The sequence below is a fragment of the Leopardus geoffroyi genome, chromosome C1 (assembly GCF_018350155.1).
Source record: "Leopardus geoffroyi isolate Oge1 chromosome C1, O.geoffroyi_Oge1_pat1.0, whole genome shotgun sequence".
In the NCBI taxonomy this organism is placed as follows: Eukaryota; Metazoa; Chordata; class Mammalia; order Carnivora; family Felidae; genus Leopardus; species Leopardus geoffroyi.
In genome coordinates this window covers 35,187,859-35,215,608 of record NC_059328.1, presented here as the reverse complement: position 1 = coordinate 35,215,608, position 27,750 = coordinate 35,187,859, and the positions used below count along the sequence as shown (strand labels likewise).

Below are 27,750 nucleotides of genomic sequence, written 5' to 3'. Positions count from 1 at the left end.
CGAGCGGGAGTTCCGGCGGAGGCCCGTGCTGAGTGCTGGCGCCTTCACCATGGCCTCGTCTGAGCTGGACTACACCATCGAGATCCCGGATCAGCCCTGCTGGAGCCAGGGTATGGAACGACGGTTGGGTCCAATCGTGGGGAGGTAACCGAGCGAGTCTGTGGGTCGCAAGCATAGCTGTGGCTCCTCCCCTCTCGCGGCCCCGCCCTCTCGCGACCCGCCCCCTCACGGGGTCCCGCAGGTCCTAGACTTTGTCGGGCCCACAGAGCCCCGCCCCTGTACAATCCCCGCCCCCGGAGTCGTCTCCGGGTCCGAGCCCCGCCCCTTCCCTGCGGCCTGGGCTTTGTTGAGGGATTTTTCTGTCTTTTCAGTTGGAGATCTCCGGTCTGTGCCCTCTTTTCTCTCGCAGCTGAGAGCTGCCTAGGACAGGGGTTGTCCTGATTCGTTTGTTTGGGGTCAGGCTTCCCACTTCCAGCCTCTCTTCGGTGGTTGTGGCTGGAGGACCCACCCATTATTTTCCACCCACTGTTTTCCCCGGGGGTCCTTGCAGAAGCCCGGGACACAGGACTCATCCCTCCCACTGTCCTTCACAGTGGCTAACCGAGCAGTCTCTGTCAGGTAGAAGTCGGTTCAGATCCTCCCTTTAGTAGTTGGGTGACCTTTGGCAGTTTCCTCATGTACAAAACGAGGCTACCGATAGTAACCTCCCTCCCAGGGCTGTTGGTTACACAACTGAGGTAATTTGTGTAAAGGACCCAGCATAGTGTCTGGCATGAAGTAAGTATAGTGATTAGCATTACTCCTCCCTAGAGTCATATCATTAAAGAGTGGTGTGTGGGAGGCTCCACAAAATGAGTAGCCTGTAGAGCAGGCCTGGATCCTTGCAGTGAGAGTTGAATTGGGGGCGCAGAGAATGGAAAGTCTGGCCTCGATTGGGAATTTTAAGAGAGGAGGCTTGAAGTACTGAGCCCAGCATGTCTCTCCCTGCATTAGTTCATATGGCCTTTCCGCCCTCCAGTCTCACTGCCAGCAGCTCAGCCTCTTGTATGGTTACCACAGTGATCTTTCTTAATGTAGAGGTTTGCTTTTATCACTGGTCTGCCTAAAACCCTTCAGTGGCTCCTCATTGCCCTCAGGATAAATCAAGTCCAGGTTCCTTAACGTGGCATTCAAAGTCCTTCGTAGTTTATCAGCCCCTGCTTATCACTTAGATCACTGTGTCCTTCCACTGTTCAATTTAAGTTTTATGTTCTGGCAACACAAACTGCTTGTGATTCTCCACACACTTCTTGCTTCTCTGCCTTTGCTTCTGCTGTTTCCTCTGTCTGGAATGCCCTTTCCCCTCTGCTGCCCCACACCACCCCTCCCTTGTCCTTGTCCGTTTCATCATTGAAGGCTTAGCTCAGATGTTGCCTCCTTCAGGAGAGCCTTCCCATCCCCTCCCATAGCATCTGTTTTACTTGGTTGGGGTCTAGGAGGAGAGGGCAGCCGCTAGGCTCCCACAGGACAGATGGCTCTAGACCAGATGTATTTCCTTAGAGCTGGGTATGTTGGCATAGGGCTCTTGAGCTTACAGATGTAAAAATGCTTTTGAAAGGTGTTGGCGTCAGGGGGAGGTGAAGCCAGTTAATATTATTGCCCTTGGAGAGCCACCAGCCACGAGAAGGGGTAGAGCTGCCGTGGTAGGGCAGGTGTTCTCCCTCAGCCCAGGTGGGCAGCCTGCTGGTCTTGGTTCACAGTTCACTTCTACCTCCTGCTGGTTCTATGGCTTTGGCAAGTGACTGAGCCTTCCTTGGCCTCAGATTCCTCCACTGTAAAATGGGAATTGTAATAGTGTCTGCATCATGAAATTGTGAGGGTTTACAAGATAGGGACTGGGTGTGTGTGCCTGGCATGTCTGTGTGTTTCCTCTATTTGTGGCTCCCCTCACTGCTTGAGGAAGCTGGGTCCTAGGGGGCCATTTAGTACTGCGTCCTTCTACTAGCATGAGGGTGTTCTGTTGCTTCAAGACCCTTCCCTGATAGGATGCTTCCTCTCAAACATCCTGGACTGCTGTAGGTAACTGGGATTGTTAGAAAGCACTTCCCTTTCTTGAGCCACAATAGGCCTTCCTGTCATTTCTGCTTTCAGTTCAGCATTTGTTGTGTCCTGGCCACGGGTTAGTTATTGGTGCCTCAGAAGTGACTCAGGCACAGGCTCCATTCAGGGAGCTGTGGTTTGGGGGAGGAGTGAGGGTTTATAAGCAGGTGGTTTCACAATGATGTGATAACTGCAGGGCTAGAGGGTCGTGGTGGGTACAACAGAGCAAGGTAGTCTCTCTTCCTCTGTCTTCAAGAGGTCAGCTCAGGGGTTGCTTGGGTGGCTTAATCGATTGAGCATCCGACTTTGGCTCAGGTCATGATCTCATGGTTTGTGAGTTTGAGCCCCACATCAGGCTCTCTGCTGTCGGTGCAGGGCCTGCTTCAAATCCTCTGTCCCCCTCTCTCTCTGACCCTGCCCCACTCAGGCGTGCTCTCTCTCTCCCTCTCTCTCTCAAAAATAAACACTTAAAAAACAAAAAAGAGGTCAGCTCATGCCTTCCTCACCTCTCTCTTCTCCTAGAGAAATACCTGTAGGGCCTTCAGCTGTCACTCCTCTGATGTGGTCCTAAGGACCTCCTCCTTCTGATGGCCCCTCTGGATTGGCTTCAGTTCATCATGACTTTCCCTCTTAGAGTGCATGCCCTAGAGCTGAGCTGGATTGTGGGACCGCAGAAGGAGGTCACAGCACCATGATCCCCTGAATCTGTCTGCAGAGAGCTCTTTCCAGGCCGACATGGCTTCACACAGGGATACTCTGTGGGGATCCTGGAGATTGTCTTTCTTTTGCATTTATTGTTTAATGGTGGAGAAGTGTATAGGACAGTTATATTTGGTTTCCAGAATATCTTTTCCCTGTATTTAAACATCAAAACTGCAGTGCCTGGCACTGCGGTGAGTGACAGGCGAGCAGCTGCTACTGGCATATCAGTTAGCTAGAAGGCAGCTGCACACCTGCAGTTGTTCAGAGCCCAGGCTGGGCAGCCCAGGATCCTTCTGCCAGGAATCCCACCAGCCAGTGTCTGTGGTTGCCCATGCTGGGAGGATAGTCCGCCTGGTCCTTTGCTGAAGCTGCTCCCTTGCCCTGGTGTCTCCCTGCATCCTGGTTCTCTGACCAGTGATCCCCTCCCCCTCCTAATACTCTGCTCCTATCTCATTTCCTTGGAGAAGGTTCTGTTCTCTGGTTCTCGTAGCAGGGATCCCTGTCATAGTGCTTTTGACGGTTTTGCTCACTGTTGTTAGGGGCTGGCAAGGACGAGGTGCCAACTAGGCTGAATGGAGTCACTTGGCAGCTCTGTGGGCCTGAGCCAGAGATGCTCTGACATTCCAGGCCGAGGCTATGCTGCCCCTCCTCCCAGCCAGAGAATGGTCAGCCAAGTCCTGCCCCAGGGCCCCCCCTCGGCTTGCTGGGAGCACTGTATTGCTCTCATGTTCAGTAAACATTTTCAGAAATGATTGGTTCACAGGGTCTGGACAAGGGCTCATCTTAGAGTACAAGGAAGGCCTTCGGAGGTCACAGAGAGGGGAAGTGACGGGTGTATTGTAAGCCTAGGCTTTACTGTGAACCTGCTAGTGTCAGCACTAGCAAAAAAAAAAAAAAAAAGTGGGTCCCAAAAATGGCCAATTAACCCTCAGGAAGCTTTCACTGGCCCTGGAAAACAGTCCGGAGTGGTTTTGAACACCATGGTGGGCTCCAGGCATTGAGGTGGCTTCCTGGAGAACAGTGGCCCAAGGTGACCGAAAGCTTCACAGAGCCGATGGTGAGCAAAGGGAGTGCGGAAGTAAGGGCGCTGGAGAGGCCTGAGGTGGCCTGAGCTGTCACACTAGAGAGGCCTCGGAGGCCCAGGTGAAGACAGTTGGGACTTGATCCTCTCCTTGCCTGCGGGCCTCCTAAAGGCATTTTTTTTTTTTTTTTTTTTTGAACAGGGGAGTTTATTTACAGACATACCCTGTCTTATTTATTATTGCTTTGCTTTATTACCCTTCGCAGAAGTGGGTTTTTTTTTTTTTTTTTTTTTTTTTTTTTACAGATTGAAGGTTTGCGGCAACCTTGCATCAAGCAAGTCTCTGGGTTCCATTTTGCCAACAGCATTTGCTCACTTTGTGTCTGTGTTGCATTTTGGCAATTCCCATATTTAAAAAAAAATTTTTAAACGTTTATTTATTATTGAGGGACAGAGATACAGAGTGTGAGCAGGGGAGGGACAGAGAGAGGGGGAGACACAGAATTCGAAGCAGGCTCCAGGCTCTGCGCTGTCAGCACAGAGCCTGACACGGGGCTTGAATCCACACACCATGAGATCATGACCTGAGCTGAAGTCAAACGCTTAACTGACTGAGCCACCCGGGTGCCCCGATTCTCATAATATTTCAAAATTTTCATCATTATTATGTATATTTTTGGTGATCTGTGATCAGTGATCTTTGATGTTACTGTTGTAATTGTTTTGGGGCTCCACAGACCCCACCTATGTAAGATGAATGTTGTGTGTGTTCAACTGCTCTACTGACCACCATTCCACCTTCTCTCTCCCTCCCTTTGGGCCTCCTTATTCCCTGAGACACATTATTGAAATTAGGCCAGTTAATAACCCTACAGTGGCCTCTAAGTGTTCAAGTGAAAGGAAGAGTTACGAGACTCTCACTTTAAATCAAAAGCTAGAAATTATTAAGCTTATTAAGGAAGGACAATGTGGAAAGCTGGGATAGGCCGAACACTACGTTTGGCATAAGCCAAACAACCAAGTTATGAATGCAAAGGAAAAGTTCTTGAAGGAAATGAAACGCGCTACTCCAGTGAGCACACGAATGATAAGAAAACAGCCTTATTGTGGATACAGAGAAAGTTTGAGTGGTCTGAATAGAAGATTAAACCAGCCACAGCACTCCCTTAAGCCAAAGCCTAATCCAGAGCAAGATACTAACTCTCTTTAATTCTGTGAAGGCTGAGAGAGGTGAGAAAGCTGCAGAAGAAAAGTTTGAAGCTAGCAGAGGCAGGTTCATGAGGTTTGAGGAAAGAATCCATCTCCATAACATCAAAGTGTAAGGGGAAGCAGCAAGTACTGATGTAGAAGCCACAGCAAAGTCATCCAGAAGACTTGGCTAAGATAATTAATGAAGGTGGCTACACTAAACAACAGATTTTCAATGTAGATGAAACAGCCTTATATTGGAAGAAGATACCATTTTGGACTCCCATAGCTACAGAGAAGTCAGTGCCTAGCCTCAAAGCTTCCAAGGACAGGCTGACTTTTGTTGGAGGCTAAGGCGGCCGGTGACTTTAGGTTGAAGCCAATGCTCATTTACCATTCCAAAAATTCTAGGACCCTTAAGAATTATGATGAGTCTACTCTTCCTGTGCTTTGTAAGTTTAACAAAGCCTGGATGACAGCACATCTGTTTACAACATGGTTTACTGGTAGTCTAAGCTCACTGTAGAGACCTGCTGCTCAGAAAAAAAGATTCTTTTCAAAATATTACTGCTCAGGGGTGCCTGGGTGGCGCAGTCGGTTAAGCGTCCGACTTCAGCCAGGTCACGATCTCGCGGTCCGTGAGTTCGAGCCCCGCATTGGGCTCTGTGCTGGCAGCTCAGAGCCTGGAGCCTGCTTCCGATTCTGTGTCTCCCTCTCTCTGACCCTCCCCCGTTCATGCTCTATCTCTCTCTGTCCCAAAAATAAATAAACGTTGAAAAAAAAAAAAAAAAAAAAGAAAGTTCAAAATATTACTGCTCATTGACAATGTACCTGGTTACCCAAGAGCTCTGATGGAGATGTACAATGAGATTGATATTGTTTTCATGACTTGATAACACAACATCTATTCTGTAGCTCATAGATCAAGGAGTAATTTCAACTTTCACCTACCATTATTTAAGAAATGCAGTTAGTAAGTTTATAGTTGCCACAGACAGTGATTCCTCTGATGGATCTGGGCAAAGTAAATTGAAAATCTTCTAGAAGGGATTCACCATTCTAGATGCCATTAAGAATATTTGTGATTCATGGGAAGAGGTCAAAATAGCAACATTAACAGGACTTTGGAAGAAGTTGATTCCAACCCTCATGGATGACTTTGAGGGGTTCAAGACTTCAGTGGAGGAAGTAACTGCACATGGGGTAGAAAGAGCAAGAGAACTAGAATTACAAGTGGAGCCTGAAGGTGTGACTGAATGGCTGCAATCTCACTGATAAAACCTGAACAGATGAGGAGTTGCTTGTTACGGAAGAGCAAAGAAAGTGGTTTCTTGGGATGGAATCTCCTCCTGGTGAAGATACTGTGAAGATTGTTGAAATGGCAACAAAGGATTTAGGATATCACATAAACTGAGTTGGTAAAGCAGTGTCAGGGTATGAGAGGATTGGCTTCAATTCTGAAAGAAGTTCTCTTGTGGGGTAAAATGCCATCAAACAGCATTGCATGCTACAGAGAAATCTTTCGTGAAAGGAAGCATCAACAGATGCAGCAAACTTCCTTGTCTTATTTTAGGAAATTGCCACAGCCACCTCAGCCTTCAGCAACCACCACCTTGACCAGTCAGCAGCCATCAACTCTGAGGCAAGACCCTCCACCATCGAAAAGATTATGATTCACTGAAAGCTCAGATTTCAGATGATGGTTAGCATTTTTTTTTAGCAATAATGTATTCTTAAAGATTTTATTTATTTTTTAAAAGTAACCTGTACCCCCAATGTGGGGCTAGAACCCACGACCCTGAGATCAAGGGTCACATGCTCTACAACTGAGCCAGCCAGGTGCCCCAGCAATAAAGTATTTTTAAATTAAGGTATGTACATTGTTTTTTTTTTAGACATAATGTTAGTGCACACTTACTAGACTACAGTATAGTATAAACACAACTTTTGTATGGACTGAGAAACCAAAAAATTCACTTGACTCACTTAATTGTGACATTTGCTTTATTGGGGTTGTCTGGAAATGAGCCTGCAATATCTCCAAGGTATGCCTATATTTGTTGAATCATAGTCTCTTTCACACATTAATAAAAACCCTTTCTAGGTACAGACCTGCTCTGTACCAGGTGCTGTGCTAGGCTCTGGATTTGAACTCCAGACCTGGTGGACCCTTTACAGGCTTCCCTTCTCTGAGGTCTCCAGGGTTGCTGTTGTACTTAACACTGTTGACCATGTCCTGCTCACGTGCCAGGCCTGCCAGGAGCACTTCTCATGATTTTATTAATCACAACCACCTTGTGAAGCAGGGGGCGCTCTTACGCCGATTTACAAATGAGGAACAGAAGAAACCTGGGGGAACTCAAGTATCTTACCCCAAGTTATCCCACCTTTCAATTCTGGAGCTCCACTCCTAAGCTAGTGCATGCAGATTTCAGTTGCCATTAGTAAGTGTTGTTTGAATACAGTTCCATTTCTAGAAAACAATTAAGGACACACACACACAAAGAAAGAGGTGTCCAATAAAGTCTTTTTATAACAGCAAAAATTGGAAATATCATGTCCAATAATGGGAGATTGTTCACCACAAATTATGAAATATTCTACAGTCGCTCTGTAGCCACTAAAAAGAGTGGTGTAGAAAAATATAAACTGACAGGGAGAGATGTTCACAATATATTGCTAAATGGAAGAAAGCAGATTACAAAACTGATTCCATTTTTATTAGATATTCATTTTCTCCTTTTCTACAGTAAGCATGTGCTCCTCGTGAAGGGATAGTATCTTTGATTTATTGAACTCTTGCCAGCTACCATGCTAAGCCCTCTATCGTCATTATTATATTTAATCTTTGTATTATTAGCCCCATTTCACAGATAAGGAAATTGAAGTTTAGAGAACTTGCTGAAGGTCTGTTTCACAGTTATTTGTGGCAGAGCCACAGATTTGAACGCAGATAAGGTTTTATTTTTATTTTTTTGAAGTTTTTATTTTAATTCTAGTTAGTTAACATACAGTGTTATATTAGTTTCAGGTGTACAATATAGTGATTCAGCAATTCCATACAACACCTGGTGCTCATCAGGACATGTGCCCTCCTTAATCCCCATCACCTAGTGCCCCCATCCCCCCAGCCACCTCCCCTCTGGCAACCATCGGTTTGTTCTCTATAGTTAAGAGTTTGTTTCTTGGTTTGTCTTTCTCTCTTGAATTCAGATATGATTTTATATAGTAAGTACTCTTTTTTTTAAAAATTAATTATTATTATTATTATTATTTTTTTTTTTTTTTGGAGAGAACACATGCAAGAGGGGAGGGGACAGAGGAAGCAAGAGAGAATCTCAAGCAGGCTCTGAGCTGTCAGTGCAGAGCCCCATGTGGGCCTCGATCCCACAAACCATGAGATCATGACTTGAGCCGAAATCACGAGTTGGATGCTTAACTGACTGAGCCACCCAGGCACCCCTGTTATGTGATTCTTGATCTTGGGGTCATGAGTTCGAGTCCCATGTTGGGGTACGGTTTCCTTACAAAAATATATCAGGACTGTGAGAATTTAGAAGGTATTTCTGGGGAAGCAGAAGAAACTGAGGATCTTTTTGTTCTTTGCATTTTAAAAAGAAAACAGGTTCTTTGCCTTTTGATTCTGGCTTACAGAGAAAAAGCACATGTTGTGTCACAGACCCTTATGCCTCATCAGCCTTTCCTTTGTCTTCTCCACATGCCCCTGGGATAGACACAATCTAATTTATGCTTTAATTTTATCACTTGGACTGTTGTACAATATATATATTTGTAATTCTTGTATTATTGGTGTCAGTGTTGTTTTGTTGAGTTCTAGAGGACAGGGAGCCTGTGAGATTAAATTGTTTTGTGGGTGCTCAAGAAGTGCCAGGGTTGAAAAGAATACTTCTGCCGTTGCCAAGAGGCTAAAGTAACATTTTTTTAGTGGTCGTTTATTTATTTTCGAGAGAGAGAGCACAAGCAGGGGAGGGACAGAGAGAGAGGGAGACACAGAATTTGAAGCAGGCCAGAGCCTGATGTGGGGCTTGAGCCCACAAACCGTGAGATCATGACCTGAGCTGAAGTCAGAGACGCTTAACTGACTGAGCCACCCAGGGGCCCCTGGGCTAAAGTAACATTTTAACTCTCATTGCAAAAGTGATACATACTGATTTTAGAAAATGGGTAAAAAATATCAGGAAAAACCAATTGCCTCTAATCCCAGAAATAATTGCTATTAATATTTGATGTGTTTTTTCTGTTTTCTTTAAAATTTTTTTAAATATTTATTTATTTTTTGAGAGGGAGAGAGAGAGAGAGAGAGAGCGTGAGCGAGCGTGAGCTGGGGAGGGGCAGAGAGAGGAGACAAAGAATCTGAAGCAGGCTCCAGGCTCTGAGCTGTCAGCACAGAGCCTGACACAGGGCTCAAACTCATGAACTATGAGATCATGACCTGAGCTGAAGTTGGTCACTTAACCAATTAAGCCACTCAGGTGCCCCTTGATGTGTTTTTTTTCTATGCATAAATATATGTGTGTGTGTGTGTGTGTGTGTGTGTGTATTCTGTTGTATATGCTGCTTTTCAACTTGCTTTTTCACTTAATGTACTATTAATTAAAAAAATTTTTTTTTCAAGTAATCTCTATACCCAATGTGAGGCTCAAACTTACAACCTTAAGATCAAGAATTGCATGGTCTACTGGCTGAGCCAGTCAGGCATCCCTATTACTATTAATTTTTAAAAATAATAGCATTATTGAGATATAATTCACATACCATAAAACTCACCCTTTGAAGATGTACAATTCATTGGGTTTGAGTATATTCACAGAATTGTGCAGCCATCACCACTAACTCCAGAACATTTTCATCACCTCAAAAGACACCCTATACCTATTAGTAGTCCCTCCTCATTCCCCCCTTCCTTTAGCTCCTGGCAACTACTAATTTACTTCTCTATGGATTTACCTATTCTGGACATTTCATATAAATGGAATCATACAATATATAGTCTTTCATGTCTTGCTTCTTTCACTTAGCATATATTTTCAAGGTTCATCCGTGACTTGTAGCCTGTATCAATACTTCATTGCTTTTTATGACCAAATAGTATTTCATTGTATGGATATACCAAATTATTTAATTATTTACCTTGAGAGAGAGAGAGAGAGGGAGAATGTGCATACGTGCATGCATACATGAGTGGGGCAGGGGCAGAGGGAGAGGGAGAGAGAATCTTAAGCAGACTCCACGCCCAGTGGGGAGCCAGACAGGGGACTTGATCTTACAACTGTGAGATCGTGACCTGAGCTGAAATCAAGAGTCGGTTGCTTAACCGATTGAGCCACACAGGCACCCTGCAAATCCTTTGCCCATCTTAATTGGGTTGTCTTTTTATTGTTGAGTTGTAAGAGTTTTCTGGTGTATGCCGGATACAAGTCCCCTATCAGATATATGATTTGCAAATATTTTCTCCCATTCTGGGGCTTTGATTTTCACTTAAAAATGTTGATTTATTATTTCTTGAGAGAGTGAGAGTGAGTAGGGGTGGGGCAGTGAGAGAGGGAGAGAGAATCCCAAGCAGGCCCTGCACTGTCGGCGCAGAGCCCGCTGTGGGGCTGAATTCATGAACTGTGAGATTATGACCTGAGCTGAAATCAAGAGTCAGATGCTTAGCCGACTGGGCCACCCAAGCATCCCTTGTTATTTTCACTTCTTTGATAGTCCCAATTTATCTATTTTTTTTCTTTTATTCCTTGTACTTTTGTACATGTCCGAGAAACCATTGCCTAGCGCAAGGCCACAAAAATTGACTCCTGTGTTTTCTATAGTTTTAGCTCCGACGTTAATGTTTCTGATTTTCTTAAGGTATTATTGAGTATTTTCATATGATTAAACACTTTTCTTTCTTAGAAGTGGAGTTGCTATGTCAAAGATCGAATGTTTTTGAGACTTTTGATACATGTTCCCAAATTGCTCTTGTCCCTGTCATTTCCCTCTGCCCTCCCACCTGGCTTCCACTGTTCTGGTTCAGGCCTCTGCCTTCTCTTGCCTTGCACGTTACAGCAGCCTTCTGTCTGTTCCTAATGGGCACTGCCCATGCAGTGTGATAAGTGTGGTGGCATGGTGATGACAGGTGCTGTGACAGAACAGAAGAGGGGCATCTAACCAGTCTGGTGATTTGGGGTGGAGGATGAAAAGGGGTTGAGGAAGACATCAAGGGAGACTTCCTGGAAGCAAACAGTGAGCTGACTCAGCAAGTGGAGTGGGCATTAACAAAGCATGAACATGGAGCATCAGCATCCTGGGCTGGGGAATAAGGAGCATGTGCAAGGTCCTGGAGCAGGGTGGGGCAGGGTGGCATGGTGGTCCAGAGAGATGGACATTGACTCTGCCACTTGTTGGCTGCATGTTCTTGGGGAGAGGGACTTGCTCTTCTGTGTTTTAGTTTTCCCATCTGTAAAATGGGGACAATAATAACTAACTCCTAGGATGATTGCAGGACCAAATGAAGCCCCATATGTTGGGGTTCTGGTTGGGGTGGCCAGTCCCTGAGGAGAAGCAGGTGGAAGAGGTCAGCATTGGATCTGTTGATGTACAGAGGGAGCTATGTGTACGTGTTTGGAGCTGAGGTAATAGAGATTTGGTTAAGGCTAGGGGATTGGGGGTCACCTGGGTGGCTCAGTCAGTTGACCGTCTGACTTTGGCTCAGGTCATGATCTCGCGGTTTGTGAGTTCAAGCCCCACATCAGGCTTACTGCTGTCAGTGCCGAGCCCGCTTTGGATCTTCTGTCCCCCTTTCTCTGCCCCTTCCCTGCTTGTGTTCTCTCAAACATAAAGAACCAAATAAATAAATACAGACAGACAAACAGACTGGGGGCTTGGATTTTGTTACCCAGGGTGCCGGCTGGGATAGTGGTGACAAGCTGGTCTCTAGACCACTTGGGTTTGGATTCTAGTTTCACTGATTATTGTGCAACCCTGAGCAAGTCATTTATTATCTTTGTGGCTTAGTTTTCCATCAGTAAAATGAGAATAGTAACAGTACATTGTTCATGGGATTGTTGTAAAGATTAAATGAGTTGATAATAAAATGCTTAGAGAGTGCTTGACATATAATGCTCTTTTCCTGTTATCATTATTGTTTTTCTTTGTGATGGGAAAGAGGGGGAGGCAGGAGCTGGAGGGAGATGTGGAATTCAGAGAGGTCTGTGATGGTTTAGGAACAAGGTGGATTTGATTGCCTCTGCAGGGTCATGGGAAGTCCTGGAGTATAAATGAGAGATGGAGCCAGTGCTTGAGTCTTGGCCCTGGGGGCAGCAGCCACGGCGGGGAGAGGGTGATATGGCCAGTGGAATGAGCATCAAAGGAACAGGGGCTTTTATAGGAGGATGGTGGAATCATGATCTGGATGTGGCAATAAATAACAATAGCCATAACAATTACTTTTATTACTCTGGAAAGGGCAATGGGTAACAGGAAGAATGCCAGCTCTTTCTCCTTGGATCCATCCTTCACTTTGCAGCCACATGTTCATTCCAGCACGTGTCTCCCGAGTGCCTGAGTGGGCCAGCTACAGGGCTGGGCACTGGGGGATGTGGGGATAAACACGACACACTCAGTGCCCCCCTTCACAGGGCCTGCCAGCTAAAGGGAGAGATAGACATTATATAATTGTGTGAGTTATTAATACAGATTGGATTGTGCCACTTCCCTAATTCCAGGATCATCATTTGTTCTCTACTGCTATGGAATCAAATCCCAACTCGTGTGCATGGCTTGAAAGGCCTTGCAGGATTGGGCCCCCAGACCTGCTCCTGGCAGCTCTCCCAACCACTGCTTCTCCTCACCCAGGCTTCTAGCCCTCCCACCCACCCCCCAACCCCCCAGGACTGCTTGCTGGGCCTCAGACCAACTGCAGCATCTCCAAAGCCTCATGCCCTCTCTCCATCTGGCAGCTCCTAACGGGCCTCAGGGCCAGCACAACAAATGTGTCTTCCTTCGGGAGATCTTTCCCAGTCTCCGTCACTCTCAGCCATGTTGCCAAAGCACCTTGGACCTCTCTGGGTTGTAGCACTTGAAATATAGAATCAGAAGGGGCAGCATCGCTCTGGTGGGAGGAGGTCAGGGTGAAGGCTCCAGTTAGGAATGGGTCACAGGAGGAGATTGTGCCGGGGGAGTAGGCGTGCCTGCAGACAGGAAGGGCACCTGTGGCTCAGGGGCAGCCTTGAGGGCCTGGCTTGAGTGGAGGGGCCAGTTGCCTCCCATTAGGAGTAGTACGGAAAGGCTGGGCTCTGGCAGTAGGCAGTGTGTTCAGGGTGTCCGTATTCTGAGAGTTTCTTCATGGAAATGCCTATCTAGGGGAAGGGTCATCCCTACCTGAGTTAGTGAAGCCGAGGGAACCTGTAAAACCTGGTGGAGCAGAATGGAGTTTCACATCCAGCTTTGGGAGGGGGCAGGTCAGAGGCCCAGGAGAGGCTGTTTGAACCTTGTCCAACTGGGAATGCACCAGTGCCACTGGTGGGGGCTGGCCTTAACTTCAGGAGGCCACCAGGGAGTGTGACATCCCTTGGCTGCCCTCTCTGTATTTGAGATAAATGCCAAGGCCCTTTGCTGGTGTCTTGGTGGTGGCCTAGGAGGGGACTGCTATAGGCTGGGGGAGGGGAGCCTATGCTCAGACAGTTGCACAGAGGTAAGGGGGCCTCCCTGGGGCAGGTCTCAGACATCTAGTTCCTGGGTCTCAGAGATTCAAAGGCATATCCAAATGGGTGGCTGTTGATTGCTACCCCTGAGACTGCTGTAGCCTGAGCTTCATGGGGAGTCATCCCCAGCAAGTCCTCCCCAGATTTGGCTTCTCCACTAGAAGGGCCAGGGCAGTCAAAGAGCTGCCCTGGCAGGGGGTGGGGACACCAGGCTGGGAAAGGTGGTGAGAATTTCTGGAGTGGCCTGGTGTAGGACCTTCTCCCTTATCAGAGGTCAGGCCAGCATCAGGGGAGCCTGGGAGCGCTGGCAGGCATCAGAAGGGACTGAGGCGCTGGCAGCTCCTGCTCCAGGCTGAGTTGCGACCCAGCCTGGGATCCCCATGGGGGCGGGTAGTTAATCTCTGAAGGCCAGAGTCACCACTGCTGGAGAGCAGGCACATTGAACTTTTCAATCACATTAATTTCCACAGGAAATTGTTGTCTTCCTTTTGTCCAAAGGTTAGTGATTTATATTTACCATCCTCTTAACTAGCCTTGAAATTTACTGTTGCCAGGTCACCGCTGGCATCCATAAATCTCGAGGTGGCAGCTGAGTATTGCCAAGTGGCTTGATACTTGGAAGGGCACACCCTGGCCCTTTTGGGAGGGCAGATAACTAGTAACAGACAGTCCCCGCACGAAAGTCCCCCTGACTGGGTGGGTGCTGGCTTGGCAGGGGGAATGAGATGAGGTCTGACCAACAAGGTTGCAGGGAGGCCTCTTTGAAAGCAGCCGAAGAAACAGCTGGCTTTGTGCCTTAGCATAGCACCGAAGGAGACATGCTTCTAGTTGTGGGTGGTGCTCGTGGCACAGGAGGTCTCAAGTGGCTTAGTTAGGATGGGGAGCAAGGGCCAAATTGCCAGCTGTGTACTTCCAGTGTGACTTTAGACCAGTAACTTAAGCACTCTGTGCCTCAGTTTCCTCATCTGCAATAATATTCCTCCTAGTGTTGTTAGGAGGGTTACATCTCAATAAATATTGGCGATTATTATTCTCTGGCAGGACAGGATGGGTGGATTGGCATGGGCCCTCAGAGTCAGTCTGCTTCACCTCCCTGTTGGTGCTGTCCTAGCCATTTCTCCTTTTAAGATCCTCTTCTTCCTGGGGCTCCTGGGTGGCTCAGTCGGTTAAATGTTTGACTCTTGATCTTAGCTCAGGTCTTGAGCTCAAGAGGTTGTGAGTTCAAGCTCCGCGTTGGGCGTGAACTGTACTTAAAAAATCCTCTTCTTCCATGTGCTCGTGAAATTAGAACAGGGCTGACAAACTTTTTCTGTAAAGGGCCAGTAAGTATTTTAGGCTTTGTGAACCACACGATCTCTGTTGCAACTACTCAGCTCTGCTGTTGTAGCAAGAAAGCAGCTACATACACTAAGTAAATGAGTATGGCTGTGTTCCAATAAAACTTTATTGTGGACAGTCAAATTTGAATTTCATATAAGTCATATGTCACAAAATACGATTCTCTTTTTATTTTTTAAACTATTTAAAAATATAACAACAATCATTTTTAGCCTGCGGTTCATATAAAAACAGACCACGTGTCACAATTGGCCCATGACTTGTAATTTGCTGACATCTGGATTAGAAGGTGAAATTGCATGGAGAAAGTCCTCACTTACTTTTCTCACCTGGGCTATGTCTTTGAGTTACTAAAGAAAGGTGCCCTCTTGTGGGTTTTTCCAGTGACCCTGTAGTGCCTCCTAAGAGGCTTAAATGCCACTTGAGGCAGGACAGAGGAGCGAGCCCCGTGGGAATCAGAGGCCCAGGGGCTGGCAGGATGCCTAGGTCTGGCACCTGTTGGTTCCCTGCCTACAGCTAGGGTGGTGCTGGCTCCGGACTGGCCAGTCACCCTCACCCCACATGACAGCTCTGGTGCTGACAGTCCCACTGTGTCTGTGTTTCAGAGAACAGCCCCAACCAAGGCGGGAAAGAGGTGGGGACACGACAGCCTTTGGTGATTCTCTTGGGCTGGGGTGGCTGCACCGACAAGAACCTTGCCAAGTACAGCGCCATCTACCACAAAAGGGTGAGTACTGCAGGCTTGCGGACACCCAGCCCATTGGGGCGCTGCCCCCTGTGGCCCCTCTGTGGGGAACTCAGCCTTGGCCGCCCTCATCCCTGGGCTGCAGTGTGGCAGGCCTGGGAATGGCACGAAGAACAGCCTGTGAGGAAGATGTTGGGGTCATGGGCATTTTGGCAGGATTATCCCTTCTTGATGCTGCCGGCTCTGTTGCCTGGTCTGTCTCCCTCAGCCCCCTGACCTGCTTTCCCTTCCTCCTCCTCAAACCCCACAGCAGCCCAGCCCTGATGTGCTCCCAGCTGTGGAGTCAGCCTAGACCTCAAGTCTGTTGTTGCCCTGATGGGCAGCAAAAGCCTGGGCCAAGTGTGCTGGGAATTTTCTCCTTTTCTGACCAGGTGAGTTTCTGTCTTAGGTTGAGCATGGGCCTTCACATTCCCATAGTAGAAGGGCCTCTTGGAAAAGTGATTCAGGCTGGAGGTTCTTGCTTCTTCTTAAGCTATCCCAAGAGTTGGATATAGAGCTTCTGGTAATTGGAGAGAGGCTTAGGAGGGCTGGGTTATGTTTTGGAAGCCCCTTTCACATCTTTGGCTTCTGGCCTGGCCCTGTCTTCCTTGGCCCAGACCTCCCAAAGCAGGGAGACACCAGTGCGGACAGCCCTAGGTGCCACCTGGAAGCCCTGGGCTGAGGAGTGGGGAATCTCCTGGGAGAAAGGCCAGGCAGTACCCTCTGCCCCCTGCCTCAGCCTCTCTCCACTGACCTTTGTCTGCACTGTGCATGAAGTAGATGGTGGCCCTGGAATGGGAGAAGGGTTGGGGGAAACATGTAGTTCTGAGCTTGAGGCCTTCCCCCACCAACAAGGCTGGTCCTCAGGCATTGCTGTTTATGAATGGCCTTGCTCTGTGGGTAGTTTTAGCTACTTCTGAATTCCACTCACTGGGCCAGGCTGGTTTGTCTGGCTTCTCCAGTGGACTGAGATCCCTGAGGGCAGGTGGAAGAATAGGAATAGGTGAGCGTGGCCAGAACAGAGAATGAAAGAAAGGGCAGGTGTCAAGAGACGAGGCTGGGAGGGTCCTGGGGGGATTTAAGCAGAGGGGTGATGTTAGATCCCAGGGAAGGCAGTGGGGTTGAGTTGGCAAGCTGGTGGAGGGGTTGTCTGGGAAAGGAAGGGGGTCAGGACAGGATGGGTATGGAGAAAAAGATTTTCCAAACCCATACTTCTAATACTTTATTATTTAAAAGAAAAGAAAAATACTGCATCTACACATAGAGACGACCTTTATCTGCTCGTTAGTGCCCATCCTTTCAGCTTTTCTCTGTATCTTTTCTTTACCGAAACCTCATCTGTTGACTACACTATTTTGCATCTTGCCTTTTTTCAGATCATGATCCCCACCTTCCCATGTTAATCTGTTTTTATCTCTTCTAGTTCCCAGTCTGTATTCAGGTTCTTCTGCAGTCCCCAGAATGTCTTTTATAGCTGATTTGCCCAAACCAGGATCCAATCCAGGATCACCCATGGCATCTAGTTATTTTGTTCCTTAAGGCTCTTTTATTTTTTTTAAAGGTCTTATTTAATTAATTAACTTTTTTAGAGAGAGAGAGCACAAGTAGGGGAGAGGGGCAGAGGGAGAGAGAGAGAGAGAGAGAGAGAGAGAGAGAGAATCCTAAGCAGGCTCCATGCTGAGCATGGAGCACCATGTGGGGCTTGATCTCATGACCCTGGCATCATGACCTGAGCTGAAATCAAGAGCTGGACACTCAACTGACTGATCCACCCAAGCGCTCCTTATTTTATTTTTTAAGATTTTATTTTTAAGTAATTTCTACACCTAATGTGGGGCGAGTGCGTGATCCCGAAGGTGCTGGAAGGAAAGTACGATGGGTGCTAAAAGCTGTCATGGGGTTTGACCATTTGGGACAGCATGGGTGACCTTCGTGAGAGTAGTGTAGGGGAGCCAGTGGGAAGGGGTGAAGCGGAGAGGGAAGGTGTCAAAGACCATCTAGGAAGGTGGAGAGAGAGGGTGGGATAGAGTTAGAGGGGGACACCATGAAACTGCAGAGGATTTTTTTTTTTTGATGAGGTTGGTTTGCTAGGAATCTAGAGAGAAGAGACTAAAAATACAGGAGAGGGAGGCAGGGACCCTCAGCAAGGCCCTGGGGCCGAGTGTGCACAGAGATGGAGAAATGCTTGGCTGGAGGGGTGGGGGGACACTGGGATCTGATGTGCAGGGACTTCTAGGAGCATCTAATTGGGGAGTTGGCAGCAGAGATGCCAGGCACCTGGGAAACCTCGAAGTGAGGCCCAGACCCACGAGTGGGGAAGCTTGGCATGTCATGCCCTTCACAGGGGGTGGAGGTTGTGTGCGCTGTGTGTGTGCTCACAGGTGACACGCAGTTGGAGGGCACATGCCGTGCGTGTCCTCATAGATGGCGTGTTCACAGGAGTTGCTGTTTGTTTCTGCACGACCAGGTGGTTCTGCATGTGAAGCCTCCAGCAGGGGAGTATGTGTGTGTGTGTGTGTGTGTGTGTGTGTGTGTGTGTATACTCTTGAAGGGAGTGCAGCAGGCAATTGTGTCCCCGCCAGTGGTGTGGGTGCTTGTGGGTGTGTACAGCTGGCTATTGCTTTTTTGTGCACTCACAGATGGTATGGTAGGTGCACGTGAGTGAGTGGTGGGTGCCGCGTGTGTCTGCCTCTGTGGGATGGCGATGTGGGTGGGCTTTGTTTAGTCCTAGGAGTTGCACGTGTGTGGTGGTGTGATGTGGGAGTGTGTTTGCATTTGTGGGCAATGCTGTGCGTCGCATAGGGGGGAAGACGTTTCACATCCCACTGGGAAGTCAGAACAGAGCACTTTGTGAAGTTTTCCAGAGCCTGAGGGGGCAGGTGGCATTGGTGACCCCCTCTGCAGAGTCTCAGGAAGGGGGCTTAGGCATGCCAGGGCCTTGGTAAGAACAGTGCCAGGAGGAGTTGGGGCAGATGTCAGATTGGAGTCAGCGGGAGGGGTGAAGTTAGGGGGCTAATGGCAGGATTATTTCAGCCGACCATTGCGTTGAGCTATAGGTCATTCAAGTACTGTGGCCATATGATGTTCTCATTATCACTCCTACCGTTACTGATTGCTGCTACTGTTTACTTTGTGCCAGGTGCTGTTTTGGGCACTTGACATGCATTTTGTCATTCAATCTTCATAGCCCTGTGAGATGGATGTCATCCTAGTTTATAGTTGGAAACACAGACTTGGGAAGATGAAGGAGACTTCTTTTTGCTCGTGCTGTTAAGAAGTGGTATGACCCCAGAGCCCACCTAACAGATTCCCCTGACAAAGGGCCCTTTGTCTCGGGAACAGGACAACGAGAGGGGATTAGGACGCAGGCTCATGGCTTTGGCTGCCTTTTCTAACTGACCTAGAAGAGGATCTATCTGGAGATTTTGAGGCATACTTGACCCAGGCGTTGCGAGGTACAGAAGCCTAAGAGTTTGGCTCAGATTTTAGAATTTGAGGAACAACAGTGTTTACTATATTTGGAATTTCAGGGCGAGTGGGAGGAGTGATTCCGGGCCTTGGAACCAGATAGATTTGGGTGCCAGGCAACTGTGCCAGAGAGTATGGACTCTGCTCTCAAGGCCCTGCTGGAAGGTGGCAGTGGCCAGAGACTGACACGATGCGGGGTCTAGCTCACGAGTGTCCTCTGGTGGTCAAGACTGGGGCCTGCAGGCTATAGCTCCTGTGTTGGGTCTTTATGGGGTGGGGTGTCGGATGGTCCTCCTTGGGCCTGGGAGCGTGGGGATAGTGCTGAGCTGAGTCACTGCAGCAAGGTGTAGCCAAGCAGTGAGGCCGTAAATATGTCAGAGTTGAGCAGATGAGGGTGTGAGGGGGAGGTTGGGAGGGAGACAGGGTGTGGGCCAGAGTGAGACTTTCTTCTGGTCAGCTTAGGTATCTCCAAAGCGAGCTCCAAGCCTCACGTACCGTGCCAGGCTGAGTGGCCTTGGCCAGCATGAAGTGATTATTCCATAAATGGGCCTTGAGTGTACCTTCCACTCTGGAAGGCACCCGCATCTGTGAATGGTGAGCTGGTGCCTGGACACTGCTAGGCCTGTGGGCCTCTGGCATTTGGAGCTTCTGGACATCTCTGACCTAGCGGTACCCCCCCACCCCTACCCCCATCCCCGAGGACCGACCAGGCCTCTCTCCTCTCCCCAGGGCTGCATCGTGATCCGATACACAGCCCCATGGCACATGGTCTTCTTCTCCGAGTCCCTGGGCATCCCTTCACTTCGTGTTTTGGCCCAGAAGCTACTTGAGCTACTCTTTGATTACGAGATTGAGAAGGAGCCCCTGCTCTTCCATGTCTTCAGCAATGCTGGTGTCATGCTGTACCGATACGTGCTGGAGCTCCTGCAGACCCATCGGCGCTTCTGCCACCTGCGTGTGGTGGGCACCATCTTTGACAGCGGTCCTGGTGATAGCAACCTGGTGGGGGCTCTGCGGGCCCTGGCAGCCATCCTGGAGCACCGGCCTGCTGTGCTGCGCTTGCTGCTCCTGGTGGCCTTTGCCCTGGTGGCAATCCTGTTCCATGTCCTGCTCGCTCCACTCACTGCCCTCTTCCACACCCACTTCTATGACAGGCTACTCGATGCAGCCTCTCGCTGGCCTGAGCTCTACCTCTACTCGAGGGCCGATGAGGTGGTCCTGGCCAGGGATGTGGAACGCATGGTGGAGGCACGCCTGGCACACCGGGTCCTGGTGCGCTCTGTGGACTTTGTGTCATCTGCACATGTCAGCCACCTCCGCGACTACCCTGCTTACTACACAAGCCTCTGTGTCAACTTCATGCGCAGCTGTGTCCACTGCTGAGCTCCTTCCCCACCCAGCACCCACCCAACTTACCCCTACTCCAGAAATAAATGCCTGACACCTCCCCACAACCTATATCCACGAGTGGGGTCCTCTTCTGCTTCACCTCCCTTACAGCCCTCTGGGACTTTGTGGTCCCGCAAATAGAGAATTCCCATTGAATTTTAGCAGCCTCTACCCCAGGGACTGTGGTGGTCTGTTTATCTCAGGATCCTGGTGGGTGGCAGTGCCTGGACAGGTCTCTGTAGGAGTCTTGCAGCGGCTGTGTTTGGACAAGTGCAAGTGAGGCTGCTGATTTCTGTGGCAGTTAGGCTGTGTAGGGTTAACAAAGTGGGGAGGGTGGGATTGCTGATGAACCCCAGGGTTGATCTTTAACTTCTTGAAGGGAAGGTGAGCTTTGTGGGAGGTGCCGGAAAGGAGGGTCAGGCCGGGGCAGGGGCTATGATTTCTGCCCCAAGGCCCCAGAAGGGCAAAGCCCTGCAGCATGAAGCACCATCCGCCTAGATCCCACTTAATAGTTCACCAAGAGAGGCTTCTCTGTGCTCACTGCCGGGGAGCCTGAGCCAGATGGGGAGCTGAGGATGCAGAGGTGGCAGGCCTGCCTGGGTCCGTCACACTGCCAGGAAGCCACTGGTTCAGGAAAGCTGCAAGGTGTGTAACAGGCAGGTGGAGTGGGGAGCAGGAAGACAGTAGCGCCATACAGGAGCTGGGACAAAGTAGCCCTGAAGATCAGAACCAGGGCTGGGGGCCATTTGACTAAAACAATCAACTCCATCTTCTTGAGAGATCCACTTGGATCATCTCCAGGCAGGAGAGGGGGCTTCAGCCTTAGAGTTCTGTATCATCTCTCATTCTAGAAGTCACTGCTGCACAATGCTGGCACGTAGTAGGTGCTCAGTAAATATCTGTTGATTGGATGAGCTTGCTGTGGTATTCAAGGGACTTGGTGGGGCAGGAATGGGCTTTGATAATTTGACAGTGAAGGAGATGGCTGGCCAAGTTCTGGGTGGCAGCTAACCCTTGATATTCTCAGGGCTGATGGACTCTGTCTCAAGAGCTGAGCTCAATCTGCATCTGTCAGCCCTCTGGGACCTCTGGGACAGTTGCTACCAATCCCGGTGCTGTGTGGTTGCATTCCTAGCCATGGCCAACAGGTGGCAGTGCTGCCTGGGCCATGAGACCAAGCTTAAGGATCCCGTGGCAGAGTGGGCTTCGTGCCCTCGTGCAGGGTTAACGTCCCCTATTTGAGAGCATATGGCCCCTAGGGTGAGAGTAACCAGCCATCAGGGACCTGCTGAGTCCAAGACAAGGAGAGGGGAGAGTTGAGACCTGAAAGCAGCCAGCCCGATGTGAACTGGACATTATCCACCTCTCTTCCAAAACCAGCCATTACTGGGGCCGCCCTGCTTTGGCAGGACACCTACATTCCCCGGAATCTTGGGCCCCAGGTTTCTCCTATTTAGGATACTCGATGCCATCAAGCTGGGCACGGGTCTTTGCAGGGCCTTCACTAGGCTCTAACCAAGAGGCAGGAGCTGTCAACTGGATCCTATTCTGTAGTATATGCATCACAGGCACCCAGAGATTGGTGTCTAGGGTGGAGAATTTGGAAAGGTGGACGACGGGCCTGGTGTGTGAGACTGTGTAAAGGAAAGGACTCATCTGCAGTTGTGAGCACCTGCCAGAGCGCCCAGGATGTGGATTACTCACTGGCAGTGGGTAGCCTTGGGGATGATTTGATAGAGTGCAATCTCCGGTGCTAGCTGGCCAGCTTCAGTTCCCTGACATGAAGGTCCACCTTGGATAACTGGGGTTTCTACGGTAGCTACTTGAGAATCTAGGGAGTAGCTATACTGGGGTGTTCGTCACTAGAAAAAAGGTCGCAGAGACCAAGATGCTTGTTCCATTTGGTCCCTGGCTCATTTCTGGGCATTAGAAAGGTATAGAGGCTTGAGGCTTGTCTTTACCCAAGCTTATAGCTGCTTCTGCTTTAGATTGGGGGATAGAGCTTGCATCCCCTCTGTACCCCCAAGCTCTGACCTCTTCTGTGATTAATGAGCTGACGATTCTGCATCGATAAGGAATTAACCTGGAGCCCCTACCCATCAATAGTCAGGAGTCCAGGTCCCCAGCTCCACCCCCACCCCTGATGGGAGTGCTTCAGGCCCCCCACCCCCAGTGGACCAACCCTGCACTGCTTCTGCTTCACAGGGACATCCAAGTCCTCTTCCCCACACTGCTGCCAGGAATTAACTCCTTAACTGCCTCTGTCCATACCACCCCATCACCTACCCCTTCCTGCACACATACACACTGGCAGCAGCTGTTTATATTGGTTTAATCCATGTCAAATGTAGTTTACAAAGGGAAAGGACAAGTACCTTTGTATAGAATATACAGACACAGCATCACACCGTGGGGCCCACGGGAGGGGCGGGGGAGACCACTTTCCCTGGGAACAGCAGTTCTAATCCCAGGAATGGTTCTTGGTAGAAGGCTGGGCAGCCAGGAGCATACTCATCCAGCCCCAATCTCAGCCCCTGCTTCAGCTCGGTTCCCATTTCCTGTGTCTCCCCTCTCCCCCAACTCCTTAAAAAGAGCCCCAGGAGCTAAGACTAAGGAGAGGATCGTGTCCCTTGAGGCATGTGCCCCATGTCTGGGGGAAGAAATATACACCACTGAACACCGAGCACGTGGGAGAGGGAAGGGATACCATGGGAGAGAGAGAGAGGCAGGCACCCTGAGAGGTGGATGGGCCGAGCCCCCAGCCAGCCCTGAAGGGGGCACTGCTTCCAGGTGTTCTTAAAAAAAGAAGAAAATCATACAACCAAAGGGGTGAGGGTGGAGTGGGGGGCGAGGGGTTGTCCCATTTATACACAACATTGTAAACATACACAGTCTATATTACATGTGCTTCAGTCTGGTGTTTGCATGTCTGTCTGTCCGTCTGTCAGTCTGGGGGCTGTATCTCAGGAGCCTTGCCCAACTATTCCCCCTCACTCCCACCTCCTTGCCCCACCTTGGGAACAAAACCCCGAACAGGTATGGTCCTCAGTTTTGGTGGGAACCAGCAGGCAAGGCCTGGGTCTCAGCCTCCACTCTGGCTCCAGAGTCGTGTGTGTGTGTGTGTGTGTGTGTGTGTGTGTGTGTGTGTATGTGTGTGTGTGTGCACGCACACGAATGTGCACGTGTGTGTGCGCATGTATGTACATGGGGAACCTGTGTGCAAATATGTACAAGGGGGAGGGTCACGTCACAGAGGCGGGCAGGTGGGGCTGCTCCAGGCAAGGCCTGCTGGGGGTGGCTAGCTCACAAGTAGATTCTCCGCAGGTCTCCGGGCGCTGTGATGGTGTTGCACTGAGGGCAGAGCTTCTTGGCACCCTGCAGGGAGAACAGGGAGGGCTCTGGTTATGCACACTATGCTGCATACTTGCTCATGAGAGCACCTGGGCCCACAGCCATGTCCCCCTGCACCAGTTGTATGCTGGCACCTTGGTCCTGTCAGCCCAGGCTGGGGATGCATGGGCAGCCTCTGCAAGCAGGCAGGCATGCTCCTGTGTTGGGGGGACGCCAGGATCAAACCGCCTGGCCAGCCCCGCAGCGGGAGCCCCGGTAATGAGAACAAGGCTGGGTCCAGCTGTGGCTGCCTCGGCCCTAACGAGATTACATGCGGCCTTTGATCAGGACACAGAGCCCACGTCCGGGCCTTTTATTGCTGTCTCCGGGCGACATTTTAATGGCTGCTCCCGAGCAGCGAAGAACAGGGGCAGGAGCAGAAGGAGCTTAGTAATGGCAGGGGGAGGGGCTGAGGCCCTAGTCCTGCTTATCCACACCCAGCCTCCTCCTGACCTGGGATCACACCAATACGTGTGATACAGTGGGCCTTGGGGGTGGGCAGAGCAGGCAGTGAACCCATGGAGAGAGAGAATTTAATAAAACTGGTGGTGGAGACAAGAATGGGGGGAGTTTGGGGGGGGTGAACATCCTGGTTTCCCGCTGCTGTGTTTGATGCTCGTGCTCTCCCCTGCCCTTGCGCCTCCCTCCCCTCAAGCAGGCTCAAGCATAAGCATGGACATGTGGGTAGCACCGGAAGTAGCCACCCACTCCCCAACCCCCATGCCACCTCACCAGGGTCCGCAGCCAGCACTCCTCGCAGTGCACATGCCAACACTGGATGGACGTTAGGGGCATCGAGTATGAGTCCTAGGGAGGAGGTGGGCAGAGAAGGGGGGGTCACTCTGAGGCTGGTCTACCCTCTAAAGAGCTCAGATCACAGTGCAGAGGCCCTTTCCAACCCCCAGAGGGCACTGAAGCCTGACCAAAGGCATCCCAGGTTCCCTTTCTCTCACCATACAGATGAGGCATTTGTAACGGTCCCCACGGGATAGCTGCCGTTCAAGTTCCCTGACCCGAGCCTTCAGGGCCTCAAACGTGGTCACAGCTGAATCTTCGGTGATTCTGTGAAGAGGACAGCATGGTTGGGCAGGCAGCAGGCTGACATCTCTAATCTGAACCTCCAGCCCACACCGCCCTTAAATTCTAGAACTGCATATATAAATGTCTCCCGGATATCCCCGCCCCCCACCTGCCCATATCCTGCATTTGTAAACTCCATCTTCTGGAATTGAACTCCTCATCCTCCTTGTTCTTCCACCTCCATCCTGGTCAATTTCCAAACCAGATACGTAGGAACCATTCTCAAACCACTGCTTCCCAGTCACCCTCGGCGCCCACAATCTGTCATCTAGCTCCTAGCATCTGTAGTCTCTCCACCGCTCCCACTAGTCCAGGCCCTCACGATTTCTCCTATGATCCCTCCACTGACCTGAATGGCCCCTCTGCCTCCAGATCCCATTCCATTCTCCCAGCACCTAGAATTTTGCAAATTTGACTGTTTCTACTTCTAACATCTCAATGTTTCCCTCAGAATAAAGCTCTACTAAACTCCTCATAAACTGAGACCGGGGACTCCTTGGTCTAGCCCCAGCCTGCATCCTTCAGCACTGTGCCACACTTGATGCTCTATCCACACCAAACTATAAAGCCTCTTCACACGCTCCACCATTTTTCACTCCCTTGGCTTCCTGTGGCACTTTCTGCCTCCTCTGGGCCACCCTACCTCCTAACTCACCAGAAGCCTTTTCCAACCCTCCTGACAGCACCACTGCTGGTGGCTGCTCTTCTGTACTCTCTAGCACCCTGCACCGGACTCCACCACAGCAACACAACTACAAACGTCCTTGTCTCCTGTACGAGGCGTAGTTTTCCAAGGGCAAGCTGCCCATGCCACCAATACTGACTACGAACATCAGCCCCCTGGCAGGCACGTGAGTATGAGTAAATGTTTGTTGACCGAAAAGCCAGTCTCACTCCTGGAACAGTCAGAGATGTGGGGACTGCATGAGTCCCACAGAATCCAGTCCTGGGCCACAGGCCTGCCTACCTCAAGGGCTCCTTGTTGTTTCTTCCTGGGCAGGCACATCAGATGGCCTGAGAGTCCTCGCCTGCTGTTCAAGTCCTGCCCGTGAAGGTCCCCTGTAACTTCTTGAAGACTCTTTGGGCTGCAGTACAGAACTAGCTAGTGAATAGCTAGGACTATCCTGAGGACTGATCCCTCCTACCCCTCCTAAAACAAGTGGACAGAACCCAGAGGAGCTCACCGAGGGAGAAGAATGCTTCTTGGAGAAGACGCTACTAGAGATGGGCGTTAGGGAATAACAATGATGGTAATGCAAATAAAAGAGCCAACATTTATTAAGTGCTTACTAAATGCCAGGGCCTGTACTGAGAGATTGAAAATTATTATTTTATTTACACCTCACAAAACCCCGAGGAGATTCGAATATTCCCATTTTACATATGAAGAAACTAAAGCAGCAAAGGAACATTAAATAGCTTGCTTATGGTTCACACAGAATGGGGGAGGTGGGATTCAAACCCCAAAGACAGATGCTGTGATCAACCAAGAACTACATGACTAACATTACAACACTGGAAATACCCAGGAGGAGCTGGGTCTCCAGGTCTAGGGACCAGTAGGAACACAGGCTAAGAGGCCCAAGAGACCCATGTGGCTGTTTAAGGCTCACCTGTGGGTAAGTAGACAGTGCTAAAGTGGGCAAGGAGATTCTATCAGAAAAGACTTCAGAGGCACAATCAGAAAGTGAAGTTTATCTCACAGGCAATGGGAAGTTGCTGGAGGTGTTGGAGGAAGGCTGTGACAGGGTAAGAGCTGAAGAGCTGAGGCTACAAGATGTATTCAATCAGGAGAAAGAGCGGACTGAGGGGGAATTGTAAGTGTGGTGCAGTGTGGCAGAGATGTTCTCCTAGGGTGACCTGTTCTGCTAGCTTGGAGCAGATCATCGGTTCAGAAAGCCTGAAAGCTTACAGGTGGTCTTTCCCTGCTGGGCATAAGTGGTACTGGGGGGCACAGGGAGGATGGTGGGTAACATTCCATGGGCAACAACAAACTTTGATCTCTGACCTTTCTCTCTTAGGGCAGAAACACAGAATTTGAATTCGAATTTCTTAGCAGAAACACAGAATATGACTTCTCGATGGCTGTGTCCCTATACCAGAGATGCCCTAGATCTATTATCCATAGGTCTGTGACTCCCTCTCTGCCCTACGTCTCTCCAGGGAAGCTGCAAAGGGCTTGACTCCATTTCCTCTGGCATTGGCTGATTCTCTGGAAGTGTCCATTCAACTTTCCAGATCTGGAAGCCTTCACCACCCCCTCCACCCTTACTATCACCAGCACAGCTGGCTCTTCCCCTGGCATTTTGCCCAATGCCATATGTGCCACCCCATCTGCTGGTAAATTCTTGACAAGGAGACAAGGATGGGTAGCTGTGCTCTCTTTCTCTCCCAACGACCATGCTGGGCATTTGCCTGGTCCTATGTAGTTATTTTGAAAATTGGGAAACAAAGGCCTGGAGTTGGGGGCACAGGGCTACCCCAGAGCTGAGCACTCTCAAACCCCAAATCAGAGGAGTGAGATATAGAAAGCAAACAGGATGGGGCCAAGAGAGAATGAAGCCATCTCCCCCTTTATATCCAAAAGCTCCAAGGCCACATCCAATTCCAGAGCCCACCTTATTGTGGATTTGCTCAGCATACACCTGACCTCTAATCTCTGCTCTGGT

At 49.6% G+C, this 27,750-nt stretch overlaps 2 protein-coding genes across 8 annotated transcripts in view; one reads left to right on the top strand and one right to left on the bottom strand.

The window, feature by feature from the left end:
* TMEM53 (transmembrane protein 53) lies at positions 1–26,359 on the top strand. Of its 2 annotated transcripts, none has more exons than XM_045477081.1 (4): positions 1–110; positions 15,636–15,757; positions 19,952–25,932; positions 26,082–26,359. In XM_045477081.1, exons 1-3 carry the CDS (start codon positions 50–52, stop codon positions 20,603–20,605), a joined length of 837 nt encoding a protein of 278 aa, XP_045333037.1. In that variant the 5' UTR covers positions 1–49; the 3' UTR covers positions 20,606–25,932; positions 26,082–26,359. The 2 variants fall into 2 exon arrangements, with proteins under 2 accessions (XP_045333037.1, XP_045333038.1); XM_045477082.1 differs by lacking the exon at positions 1–110 and adding an exon at positions 16,026–16,146 and having other exon boundaries at positions 15,641–15,757.
* RNF220 (ring finger protein 220) overlaps positions 22,927–27,750 on the bottom strand; it is a 224,772-nt gene continuing 219,948 nt past the window's right edge. For 5 of the 6 annotated variants that reach the window (XM_045477057.1, XM_045477058.1, XM_045477060.1 and 2 more), the window contains 3 exons: positions 24,955–25,063; positions 24,734–24,808; positions 22,927–23,986 (listed from right to left, as the gene is read on the bottom strand). In XM_045477057.1, coding sequence (XP_045333013.1) covers positions 23,915–23,986; positions 24,734–24,808; positions 24,955–25,063 — 256 coding nt within the window. In that variant the 3' untranslated portion in view covers positions 22,927–23,914. The remainder of the gene's footprint in view (positions 23,987–24,733; positions 24,809–24,954; positions 25,064–27,750) is intronic. The other variant, XM_045477059.1, reaches the window with a different exon arrangement.